The sequence below is a fragment of the Schistocerca americana genome, chromosome 4 (assembly GCF_021461395.2).
Source record: "Schistocerca americana isolate TAMUIC-IGC-003095 chromosome 4, iqSchAmer2.1, whole genome shotgun sequence".
NCBI classification, from domain to species: domain Eukaryota; kingdom Metazoa; phylum Arthropoda; class Insecta; order Orthoptera; family Acrididae; genus Schistocerca; species Schistocerca americana.
In genome coordinates, this window is record NC_060122.1 from 383,783,516 (window position 1) to 383,796,903 (window position 13,388).

The 13,388-nt window shown below is 42.8% G+C and overlaps 1 protein-coding gene across 1 annotated transcript in view; it reads left to right on the top strand.

The window, feature by feature from the left end:
• The first annotated feature begins 1,484 nt into the window (after window positions 1–1,484).
• LOC124613124 overlaps window positions 1,485–13,388 on the top strand; it is a 95,987-nt gene continuing 84,083 nt past the window's right edge. Inside the window, exon 1 of the mRNA XM_047141740.1 lies at window positions 1,485–1,670. Coding sequence (XP_046997696.1) covers window positions 1,496–1,670 — 175 coding nt within the window. The 5' untranslated portion in view covers window positions 1,485–1,495. The remainder of the gene's footprint in view (window positions 1,671–13,388) is intronic.

The following is a 13,388-nucleotide window of genomic DNA, read 5'->3' on the forward strand; positions in this document are numbered from 1 at the left end:
TAAAGATCGTAACTCTGACGAAAGCTTCATAGAATTTGAAAGCCCTTCTTAAATAGTTACTCGCTCCCAGCCGCAGACGGCTACTGGTACTCGTAAGACAGTGTCACCTGCTGTGATGTACGCACCATGCCGTATCTTTCACGTGGGCCTCTGCCGGTAGAAAATGGTTCAAATGGCTCTGAGCACCATGGGACTTAACTGCTGAGGTCATCAGTCCCTTAGAACTTAGAACTACTTAAACCCAACTAACCTAAGGACATCACACACATCCTTGCCCCAGGCAGGATTCGAAACTGCGACCGTAGCGGTCGCGCGGTTCCAGACTGTAGCGCCTAGAACCGCTCAGCCACCCTGGCCGGCTCTGCCGGTAGAGCCTGTCTTAATATCGGCCCCCCGATTTGTAAAATATGCAACCAACAAATATAGACTCGTGCTCTTTCCGATTCTGGTCTCTAGGCGTACCTCTGTCTCCGATGAACACACGCCGTACCTCGCGACCATAAGATTTTCTTGTCCTTCAGTGTCTCACATTCTCACTAAACTTGTCTCGAAAATGCCACGGTGCAAATCGAGAGCAACCCCAGAGGCCGTTCGCAGGTGATGCTTTCATATGGCATCATATTTTGGGGTAACTCATCACTGAGGAATAAAGTATTTATTGCACAAAAGCGTGTAATCAGAATAATAGCTGGAGTCCACCCAAGATCATCCTGCAGACATTTATTTAAGGATCTAGGGATATTCACAGTAGCTTCTCAGTATATATACTCTCTGATGAAATTTGTTATTAACAACCAAACCCAATTCAAAAGTAATAGCAGTGTGCATAGCTACAATACTAGGAGAAAGGACGATCTTCACTATTCAAGATTAAATCTAACTTTGGCACAGAAAGGGGTGAATTATACTGGCACTAAAGTCTTTGGTCACTTACCAAATAGTATCAAAAGTCTGACAGATAACCAACAAGTATTTAAGAAGAAATTAAAAGAATTTCTGAATGACAACTCCTTCTACTCCATAGAGGAATTTTTAGATATAAATTAAGAAAAAAAAACAAAAAAATAAAATAAAATAAAAAAAATAAATAAAAAATAAAATAAAATAAAAAATAAAGAAAAACAAAAAAACACAAAAAATAAAGTTGTTATATTAACTTAAGTATGTTGTTAAATTAACCTAATTATGTCATGTATTGGAAAATTCGACTCGTTCCACATCATTATGAAATATCGTATTCATGATCCATGGAACTAGTATTAATCTAATCTAATCTAATCTAATCTGATGCGCGGGGATAGTTCCAACACGAGGTCGACGGCCGTGCGTGGCGAGCGCGAAACCGGTCCGTAGCACTGCGCATGCGCGGCGGGAGGCCGTGTTGCGAGCGGCGCCGACGCCGAGGCCCCTCTGCGGATTGCCCGCCTACCGCTGCCGGCGTCGCTGCTTCGCCTCCTCCACTTCTTCCGCAGTGGAGCGTCAGAGTGCTCTGGAGATGGCGGCGCGACGAGTCCGAGCTCCCGGGATGTGGTCGCCACTGCTGGTGCTCCTCGTCGTGTTGGCCGCCGTGGCAGCCGCCGCCGGCGAGAGGGTGCCCCGAGCCGCCTTCGGCACGGCAGTCGGGGCCACCCGGCTGCGCCAGAACCAGACGCACACCACTCCCAGGCCAGGTACGCAATACTAAACCCGCGTGCCGCTATGTCCGGAATTACAACTCAGCGGCCACGAGTCCAGCCACTCGCAAAATTTCACAGCTCTTCTACACGAGAACGAGAGCAAAGTGTCTGCACTGCAACAGAAATAAGGTGAAGACCGTTAATAAGTGGTACGTACAGAGAAATATAATGGTTAATTGTGAAGGTACAGAATATTCGATAAAGAGCAGTATATTCCGATACGAATCTTGGAGATGCCTATTCAGTTCCAGTAGAAGAAGCTACAAGAGAGGCGTGCAGAACGGAGAACTCAGCCATTAAAATTCCAAGAGCTTACTTACTGTGAAGGGTAATTGCTTCTCCCCTCACACTGTTGTTGTTTATAAGCGTAAGCTTCCGTCGCCGTCGCCGCAGTCAATATTCTTCAGGGTATGTGAGCGCCATAGTTGGGCGCAAGACCGATAATCCATCAACGATAATGAATACATTTAACTTTCCGAGTAACGATAATATTATCTTGGAACTCTTCCATTTGGTCCATGTGTGCATAGAAAAATAGTAATATTACAAATTGAGTCCGCCTTGATGCAAACACCGTGTTATTTGTTTATTTCTTTATTATCCCAAACTAGTTTCGGCGACAGATATCACCATCATCAGTGGTTTCTTTTTATTCTTATGTATTGTATGCTACAGCATGTTTTAAGCTGTTATTGGCGCTGTTTGTGACATATTTTCTGTGTTCTTTTTCTGTTGCCGTCTTTTTATACTTAGCGAACATCATGTCATGTTCGTTGGTGTGTGGCTGCTTTTTACACAGAAAAACAAAACTTTTGCACTTTGTTTCTGATCCATAATATCACATATGTCACAAACAGCGCCAATAATAGCTTAAAACATGCTGTAGCATACAATAAATAAGATTTTAAAAAACCACTGATGATGGTGATATTTGTCGCCGAAACTAGTTTGGGATAATAAACAAATAAACAAATAACACGGTGTTTGCATCAAGGCGGACTCAATTTGTGATATTACTATTCTGAGAAACGGATTAACTTTCAAGTTAATTTAAAAAGAAAAAGGAAAAAAATTAACGGACTCTTTAACTTCCGTTAACTCTCTCTGAGTTCGTTTAACGTCCGTTAGGTGTCTATTATTTGCGACAAAAAATGATGCCACACCGCCCACAAAAATCAAGTTCTACCCCTTTAAGATGACTTAGTTGTCTGCCTACGCCGGAGTGCACACGACTGCTGCAAACAATCGAGTACGAGTGAGAATAACTAGGTGTTGGTTGTTAATTAATCTTTGTTTAGTGAGTTCGCGTTAAGTAGTACTCTTTGTTAGTGAATTGACTGTGAGAAACTAAATCATGGTATCTTATCCTAAAGCTCCACCTAATGAAAATCTGTGGCCGCATTTAGGTGATTACGTTAATTTTTGTATCCATATAGGGAGAACAAATACTTTTATATTGTAAACTGTGGTTGCCTAAAAAATCAACAATTAGGGCTCACACATCGGGCCTTAACAATTCGAAACAACACATAATGAGAGCACGTGAAACGCGATATGCATCGTTTCAAGAAACAGTGAACGCAGGGTTCGGCCGAGGAAAGCCAAAAAGAAAAATCGATCTTGGCATTCAGATACCGACAGCGGGAGGAGAGGAGCAGTAATTTGGTTAAAAGCATACGCCAGACAATCGTTGGAGAGTCTTTTGATATTGCAGCAATTCGCAGCGGTTTGTCGAAAGGTAATGTGGACCTATGCATAGTATACTTTTCTGTCCTACCCATGTCGTCGAACTGAAGTCGTTTGAGAAGATGATAAAAACTTTAAAACCTGTATACCCCCGAGTGCTGCGGCCGAACTACTTCTTTTCTATGGTGAAAAACATTTTGTCACTTAAGCGAGCCTCGCTCTCCGATGAAAACTTTAACATGTTGATGTTCATGAAGGGAAATATGCACCTTACGTCATATACAGTCCGATTCTCTTATATTTTGATTATCCTGTGATGTAACATTGATAGTTAAATAATTACAAAACTAAATGATATACTTGGTTAATTTATCTTCGATATCCTACCTAAACACCCCCAACGAAAGCATTTTATTTAAGCAACGGTAATATGTGTGATTCAGTTGCTCATTTTACTTCACCAACAACATAAAGTTTACTATTACGAGCTAACGATTGACAAGCAACTTTAGCGTCCAGTAAATCTCCTGTAAAGTAAAGCTTCAACGTTTAACGAAGTTAACCTTGTTAGTAACGAATTGACGGCTAGGTACGTTAACTTTCATATTAACGTTGCCGAACTATGGTGAATGTATTGTCAGTATCTGAAATTCTCCGACTCTTCAGCTACTGAGCAAATGGACTTCCTGAGGAAGACCATTTCAACAGTGGTCGGAACGTCGAAGAATTTTACATAACAGCAATGCAGTCTCAAACCCTGAATAATTTTATTGACATTTTTTGTTTTTGTCTTCAGTTCGAATATTGCTTTGATGCCGACCTCTACTCCATACTGCACTAGCCTCTTCATTTCTGCTTTACTATTGCAATCTACATGCTTTTGGACCAGCTGAATGTACTCAAGCCTTGGTCTTCCTCTACAATTTATATCCCATTACACTTCCGTTCACGAAAAAATTGGTGATTTCTTGATGCGTTAGGACTTTTCTTACTAACCTATTCCTTCTTTTAGTCAAGCCTGCACTAGCCTCTTCATTTCTGCTTTACTATTGCAATCTACATGCTTTTGGACCAGCTGAATGTACTCAAGCCTTGGTCTTCCTCTACAATTTATATCACATTACACTTCCGTTCACGAAAAACTTGGTGATTTCTTGATGCTTTAGGACGTTTCTTACTAACCTATTCCTTCTTTTAGTCAAACTGCGCCATAAATTTCTTTCCTCCGCAATTCGCTTCAGAATTTCCACATTTGTTATCCGATCGACTCATCTAATCTTTAGCATTCTTCTGTGTTATCGCATTACAGAAGCTTCAATTGTCTTCCTGTGTGTACGATTCTGTATTTGTTCACTTATGTGAAAGCCTACATTCCAGACAAATGGATTCAGAAAAACTTTCTAACATTTCAATCAATATTCTAGATTTCTTTTTCTCAGAAAAGTTTTTTGCTATTTCCACTCGGTATTTTATATCCTTTCCGTTTTGGCAATTATTTTCATGTCTGTCTCATACTTTTAGTCTATTATTACCTAATCTAATTCTCTCAGGATCACCTGATTTACAAGTAATTCGAGTACATTCCATTACCCTTGTTATTACTTTTGCTGATATTCATGTCGTAACCTCTTTTCAAACCAGTATCAATTCCATTCAACAGCTGTTCAAAGTCCTTTGCTGGCTTTGAGAGGATTTCAGTGTCATCGGTAAACCTCAAGCTTGTTTCTTCCCCTTGAACTTAAATTTCCTTTGCAAATTTTCCTCCCACACATATCTCGCGAAATTAACATGATCGTAAAATTATATGCCTTATCATAAGATAATGAAATTTAATGCCGACAGGTAACTTTAGTCAAGGTGTCCTACCCAGCACTGATGTCCGTAATGCATCATAATCTTCTGAAGACGTGGAAATATGTTTCTCTAAAAGTCAATCTAAGTAGAAGGTCGAGATTTTTTGGTATGATTGTTATTGGAACAAATGTTTTTTTTTTTTTTTGGGCCTGTGTATCTTTTTAACGGCACATGAAAATAGAAATACAGTATTGGCATCCCAGCTCCACGAGCCGCCACGCAGGGTATACCTGGTATACCTGAAACCTTCCCCCTTTCCGACTGTACGCAATAAGCAGTATTACAGGTACCCCCTGTATACTCCAGTTTATCTCTGAGGCTAATCTCGAGGTCATTGGGGTAGATTTTAAGTTTTTTTTTTTTTTTTTTTTTTTTTTAGTAAGTCTTTACGAGTTGCTCAGCACCTGCTCTGTAACGTATCTCAGTGCTCTCTAGAATTTATACGACGTAATCGCGTTGATAGAATAAAACCGTAACGTGTCGAGGAGCTCTCATTTTTATTTTCAGTCTCGCTTTCACTGATTCAAGTAGTTCAAGATCCTAGACCGACTAACAATACTCAAAAAGTTTTCGAAGGAACTTTTTGTAAGTGGCGTCTATCGTGGGAGAACCACACTTGCTTTGCGTTTTCCCGATAAGTCTCATTCTGGCATGTCCCTGCTCTTACGTTTCTACATTTTTGTGCTCATTCAATCTTAAATATATCCGGACAGATACTCCAGGATACACGGTGATTATGACTCATTCTAGTTGCTGTACGGCGATTATTTAGCTCAACATTATCGTCTTTTAGTATATTTACTCGCCTTTCATTGTATTACCTCAAGTGGAAGTCACTACCTTTGCATGAAAATCTGGTCATCTGCAAACTCTTGCTGTATTTTCTACGCCAAAAGCTACATTCCTTTCTGCCGCTGTCTCGCCATTAAGAGCGAGTTCTATTTAGTAGTAAGCCTACATTCCAATCTCATACCTGTTTCCATAAGTATGTAGCTTGTCTTCCATGCTAGACTTCGGAATTCTATCAAAGGATTTCAGAACAGGACAGTACCAACGTGAGCTCCGCTATCTGAAGCCTTCTTTTTCTCTTAAGGTTCAAATGCTTCAAATGGCTCTGAGCACTATGGGACTTAACATCCGAGATCATCAGTCCCCTAGACTTAGAACTACTTAAACCTAACTAACCTAAGGACATCACACACATCCATGCCCGAGGCAGGATTCGAACCTGCGACCGTAGCAGCAGCGCGGTTCTGGACTGAAACGCCTACTACTGCTCGGGCACAGCGGCCGGCTTTCTCTTAAGGTGGTGATTGACGTAATGCAACCGCGGCGAAAATTACATTACGTCGCCGGGCGGCACGGCGGCGTAAAACAATCGTTTCGAGCACTGTGGTCGCGGGAGCTCCGCATTTATGTGCAGTGAAGATGTCATAAACGAAGTCGAATGTGGTTCTTTGATTTTACTGACTTACTCTTTAATTCACATGAAGACAAAAGTGAAACAATGTTCGGTCTTTAACATGTGCGAAAGGAGAAACGAAGCAGATGGTTTGCCGTTGATGAATATTCTGAAAAAACAAACGTTTACTGTACAGAAAAAAAAGATATCACACGATCGATGCTTGCCTAATCCATTTTACTTAGAATAGAGGTGTTCTTTGGCCTCCGAAAAAGGTCGTGATACCCGAGCACGGAATATTTTGTTGCGGTGTAACTCTCAAAACTGAGGTGGAATTTACTTTTTGCCATAAACTTGTTTACCACATTTTTGTTCTGAACAACCCTGTAACCAAGAGCGTTAAAACTTAATTCCTTTTCAAGACAACTACATTATTTTGATAAATAAGAGAACCTACGTACACTACCAATACAGAAAATTACTAATCGCATTGTTTACCACCTCCTATCGAAAAATCTTATTTAATAAGTGAAATACTGTGAATGTCCTTGTAATTCCTTTATCATGTCATTTGTTTTTCATTGTATCTATTAATCTCTCCATGTACAATGCCGTCCGCACTAACCCTCCTCCCCTACTGCATCAGATGCTTCTTCGTTTATCAATAATAGTGCGACACCTATTCTGCACGTTCCATACTTATGTAAAACATTCAAAATTCTGTCGATCTAGATTAGTCTAACCCGTATCCTTCTTTACTCGAATCTCGACCTCTATCAAGTCCCTTTCTCAGCGGGTAGTAAACTTTACATACATCAAAAAAAGTTTCGCGTCACCTCTGTTCCCAGAACTCCTGAAGATAGAGGTTGACTGTGGATATTGCATCACGGACACAGTCCCTTTGACTGTTCGGAGATATCACTAAACCCGCCCAAAGATGTAAACAACCATGCATTAGCAGCGCCTATTAAACGGAGGGGGTCCGACAGCCCATCATATCCAGTCATTCCACCAGGAGGGAGGTACACGGCTCGTGTTGTCTTTAGTTCAACCATGCCTAGACGGTCAATACCGCAGTTCGATCGCGTCCGCATTGTTACTTTGTGCCAGGAAGAGATCTCAACAAGGGAAGCGTCCAGTCTACTCGGAGTGAACCAAAGAGATGTTGTTCGGACTTGAAGGAGATACAGCGAGACAGGAACTGTTGATGACATGTTTCGCTGAAGCCGCCCAAGGGCTGCTACGGCAGTGGATGACCGCTACCTACGGAATGGCTCGGAGGAACCCTGACAGCAACGCCACCATATTGACTAATGCTTTTCGTGCAGCCACAGGACGTCGTGTTACGACTCAAACTCAATAGCCTGCATGAGACACAGCTTCACTCCCGACGTCCATGGTGAGGTCCATCTTTGCAACCACGACACCATGCAGCGCGGTACAGATGGGCCCAACAACATGCCGCATGGACAGCTCAGGATTGGAATCACGTTCTCTTCACCGATGAGTGTTGCATATGCCTTCAACCAGACAGCAAGCAACCCGGTCAGGCTGAACGCCTTAAACACATTGTCCAGAGATTGCAGCTAGGTGGAGGTTCCCTGATATTTTGGGGTGGCATTAAGTGGGGCTGACGTACGCCGCTGGTGGTCACGGAAGGCGCCGTAACGGCTTTACGGTGCGTGAATCTCATCATCCGACCGATAGTACAAACATATCGGCAGCATATTGGCGAGGTATTCATCTTCATGGACGACAATTAACGTCCCCATCGTGCACATCTTGTGAATGACTTCCTTTAGGATAACGACATCGCTCGACTAGCAGCATGTTCTCCAGACATGAACCGCTGAGGGATCTACGCCGAATCGTCGTTGAGGAGTGCGACAGTCTGGACCAACAGTGCCTTGATGAACTTGTGGATATTATGCAACGACGAATACAGGCATGCATCAATGCAAGAGGACGTGCCACTGGGTGTCAGAGGTACCGGTGTGTGCAGCAGTCTGGACAACCACCTCTGAAGGTCTCACTGTATGGCGGTACAACATGCAATGTGTGGTTTTCATGAGCAATAAAAAGGGCGTAAATGATGTTTGTATTGATCTCTATTCCAATTTTCGGTACAAGTTCCGGAACTCTCGGAACCGAGGTGTTGAAAAACTTTTTTTTATATGTGTAGAATTCGTCTAGCGCAACTGCTCATACAATTAACAATGTTGAACATTTACTCGTCTTAATATGGGAACAGAATACAGTTTCCCAATTAAGTTCGTTTACGTGCGAGGAGAAAGTACTAATTAATAACTAAACATGATTATACGTTTATCATTATATCGACAAGAAAGTCATTGGGTGACAAAGTGAATGTTGTGGCGCATCAAAAAAAAATATTTTCCTTGCTCTTTTACCCATGATTTCATATAGTATCATTCAGGGGATTCACACGATACCAGAGGCAGTACACTCGGACAGTGATCTGAACCCGAATCCTCTTCTCAGGGGACAATGAGAACCGAACTGATGTGATACGGCGAGAGAATTTTGTCTCCACGAACCTTATTTGTATCTGTAAAGCAGAGTAGCCACTTTATGTTTCGTGTCTCCGAAAACCCAAATACATACGTGAGAGATCTGAGATTACCTTTCGGTTATGTTAAGATTTTGTGGTATGTACATTTGAGACTCTTCTAATTTGGAAGTAAAACGCTCGTGAATGGGTCGAAGAAATACATCACCTTTAATAATATGATAATGTGACTATGATAATGTGATTTTATTCTTTTTCAGTGCCGTAGAGAAACATTTGCACGAAGCTGTCTGCTAGTAACAAACTTAGTTACTAGTTTCCTTATTCAACAAGTGGACAGGACGCATCTTAGACAGCATATCTATGTCGTTCTCATGAGTATCACATTTCATTAAGCGATGCTGTCTCAAAAGTCACCTTCGCTGACCAGCAGCTGCGTGACTAACACAAAATTACAGTAGTCTACGTGCCAATAAAGATAATGACCTTGAAGAAGTGAATACCGTATTGGACGCAACGTTCGACGCCGATAGTAAACTGTTAATATTTTAGCCATTATAATCGTAAATAGAGTTGTTTTATAATAGCTGACAAACGACGACGCTCTTCCATCGTATGGCTCATACACTCCTGGAAATTGAAATAAGAACACCGTGAATTCATTGTCCCAGGAAGGGGAAACTTTATTGACACATTCCTGGGGTCAGATACATCACATGATCACACTGACAGAACCACAGGCACATAGACACAGGCAACAGAGCATGCACAATGTCGGCACTAGTACAGTGTATATCCACCTTTCGCAGCAATGCAGGCTGCTATTCTCCCATGGAGACGATCGTAGAGATGCTGGATGTAGTCCTGTGGAACGGCTTGCCATGCCATTTCCACCTGGCGCCTCAGTTGGACCAGCGTTCGTGCTGGACGTGCAGACCGCGTGAGACGACGCTTCATCCAGTCCCAAACATGCTCAATGGGGGACAGATCCGGAGATCTTGCTGGCCAGGGTAGTTGACTTACACCTTCTAGAGCACGTTGGGTGGCACGGGATACATGCGGACGTGCATTGTCCTGTTGGAACAGCAAGTTCCCTTGCCAGTCTAGGAATGGTAGAACGATGGGTTCGATGACGGTTTGGATGTACCGTGCACTATTCAGTGTCCCCTCGATGATCACCAGTGGTGTACGGCCAGTGTAGGAGATCGCTCCCCACACCATGATGCCGGGTGTTGGCCCTGTGTGCCTCGGTCGTATGCAGCCCTGATTGTGGCGCTCACCTGCACGGCGCCAAACACGCATACGACCATCATTGGCACCAAGGCAGAAGCGACTCTCATCGCTGAAGACGACACGTCTCCATTCGTCCCTCCATTCACGCCTGTCGCGACACCACTGGAGGCGGGCTGCACGATGTTGGGGCGTGAGCGGAAGACGGCCTAACGGTGTGCGGGACCGTAGCCCAGCTTCATGGAGACGGTTGCGAATGGTCCTCGCCGATACCCCAGGAGCAACAGTGTCCCTAATTTGCTGGGAAGTGGCGGTGCGGTCCCCTACGGCACTGCGTAGGATCCTACGGTCTTGGCGTGCATCCGTGCGTCGCTACGGTCCGGTCCCAGGTCGACGGGCACGTGCACCTTCCGCCGACCACTGGCGACAACATCGATGTACTGTGGAGACCTCACGCCCCATGTGTTGAGCAATTCGGCGGTACGTCCACCCGGCCTCCCGCATGCCCACTATACGCCCTCGCTCAAAGTCCGTCAACTGCACATACGGTTCACGTCCACGCTGTCGCGGCATGCTACCAGTGTTAAAGACTGCGATGGAGATCCGTATGCCACGGCAAACTGGCTGACACTGACGGCGGCGGTGCACAAATGCTGCGCAGCTAGCGCCATTCGACGGCCAACACCGCGGTTCCTGGTGTGTCCGCTGTGCCGTGCGTGTGATCATTGCTTGTACAGCCCTCTCGCAGTGTCCGGAGCAAGTATGGTGGGTCTGACACACCGGTGTCAATGTGTTCTTTTTTCCATTTCCAGGAGTGTATAAACGAATCTGTCAGTGACCAGTTACCCTTGTAGCGTGTTCACCTCTCGTTACGTGTGTACGTGTGCGTGTGTGTGTGTGTGTGTGTGTGTGTGTGTGTGTGTGTGTGTGTTTTATTTAAATTTTGTTCTTGTCATAATGAGGAGGAAGAACGGCAAGGATAGTAAACATTATCATGACACCGAAGAAAGGGTAGTTTAAGATATTAACGTTAGTTCAGTTAGCAAATGACATATGTAGCCGAGTAAGGTTTCCTTCCTGCTACGTAAGGCTTTCGAACGTAGACACTTATTACCAGTTTTTTGAGTAAAACGGTTAACAATAGATTAAAAAAGCCCGTCAGGTATCTATAATATTATTGGTGGATTACTGAAATACTTCTCAGATAAAAAGCATCAAGAGATTAGCGTTATACGTAAATATATTTTGGAGATGAAATACCTTCCGCTGCAGCAGAGACACACGATAAAAATCAAGATAATTGATCGACCAGTTTGCGAAAACTATCGAAGAATAAACTTTTGGAAACCTACTACAAGATAAAGTTTACAATACTTGAAAGGGCAATCAGTAGAAGTGATGAAGTCATTTTGAAAGAAGAGCCATCAAGATTCATAAAGAGATTGGAGAAATTTACAGAAAAACGTAGTAAATAGATATTATTATCGAGCCTCTAGCAAGAGATCGATTTTAGCAGCTCATTTCCGATGGCTAACACCCAAACGTCCAGACGTCAGACACTCAGATCGGTACCAAACGTTGTAAGTCGATAGAGCTTCAACCAAAACTTCGATTTAGTTCGAAATATGTGCTATCGTCCAGCAGAACCGTAAACGTTAATTAATTAAAAGTAACACCAGAACTACAAAGCACAGAAAAATCATATCTGTGAGCAACTAATGAGTATGAATTCCGTGGATGAGTTGACAGAGCATTAGGTTGTCGTACCAAGGATCCCGGGCTAATTACTCTCTGATAAAAATTTTTTTAACTGTTTACGAGTGAAACAATTACATGGAAGAACATTTTTTGACATGTAAAAAGACTTTTGGGGTTTGTAGAAGAATTGTTCTTTTGGCAGTCTGCTTTCGATTCGTTATTCGTAGAAAACCTAGAGAGTACATTTGTACAGAGAGGTGTGGTGTTCTGCCGGACTTGTGCGATAGAACAGACACCACTCGAGATGAAGCAGCTAGCGAATTTTTAGTTTCTCAGAATAAACATAAACAATGGGACAATAGAATAAAAAAAATTCATCACACGTGCGGAAGTATTAATAGTAACGACAATAATAATAATAATAATAATAATAATAATAATTACTGACTGCAGATGGCAACGCCGCGTACATTAGATATGGGTGCTGCGGCTAGAGTCTCTTGTTTGTGCACATACAGAAAAATGGATCTGCAGTTGCTATCCAGTCTACAAGACACAGGTACTGCTGTTGTGAAACATGAGTCCGAAACGTTATTGACATTCTCGTCGAACTCTTGCATTGAGGCTGTTGTGTACGTGCAACAACAGAAATAACTGAAGATGAGAGAAATCGTGCAGCATTCCTGCCGGACATCATTGATCAGTGGAATGCGTCGAACGTCACAGAAGAGGAAATATTAGATATGGATAAGCGCGCACAAGGTGGAGCGGAATCGTTAATTTATGACAAAGTGAATGAACTAGGGTGGATTTCTACGTTATCATCACCAGAAGAGTCCTCAGGCGACAGAAATGATGAAATACCACAGAAGGAGAAAACGGTTGTATTTTACTAAAGAAACGAGAAAATCAAACTGCTCAAATATTGGATTAATGTCAAAAAGCAGCCGAAGCCAAACCAAATATTTGCACATCGCACGATGTCTGCAATGAAAAATAGATTTCGCACTAGACGTCCTGCACGGTGTATGTTGTATGAAGTGGGAAAGTGAAGAGTTAATGTCTGTGAAGGAGAAGTACAAGCATATTACAATGCATGTGATGGAGACCTACAAACATCGCCACCAGGAAGCGCTATGTCTTCACGAGGTAGACATCAAACTGTGGGCGAAAACAAAAGCGAGACCGTTAAATTTCCCCAAGATTTAACGCTATTGACAGTTGGGTCTTGCACTGCAAGCCTAAAAACGACACTGGTAGCCGTAAATTCAAATCTTTTGCTATAGTGAAAATGTACCACACCAGAAACGAC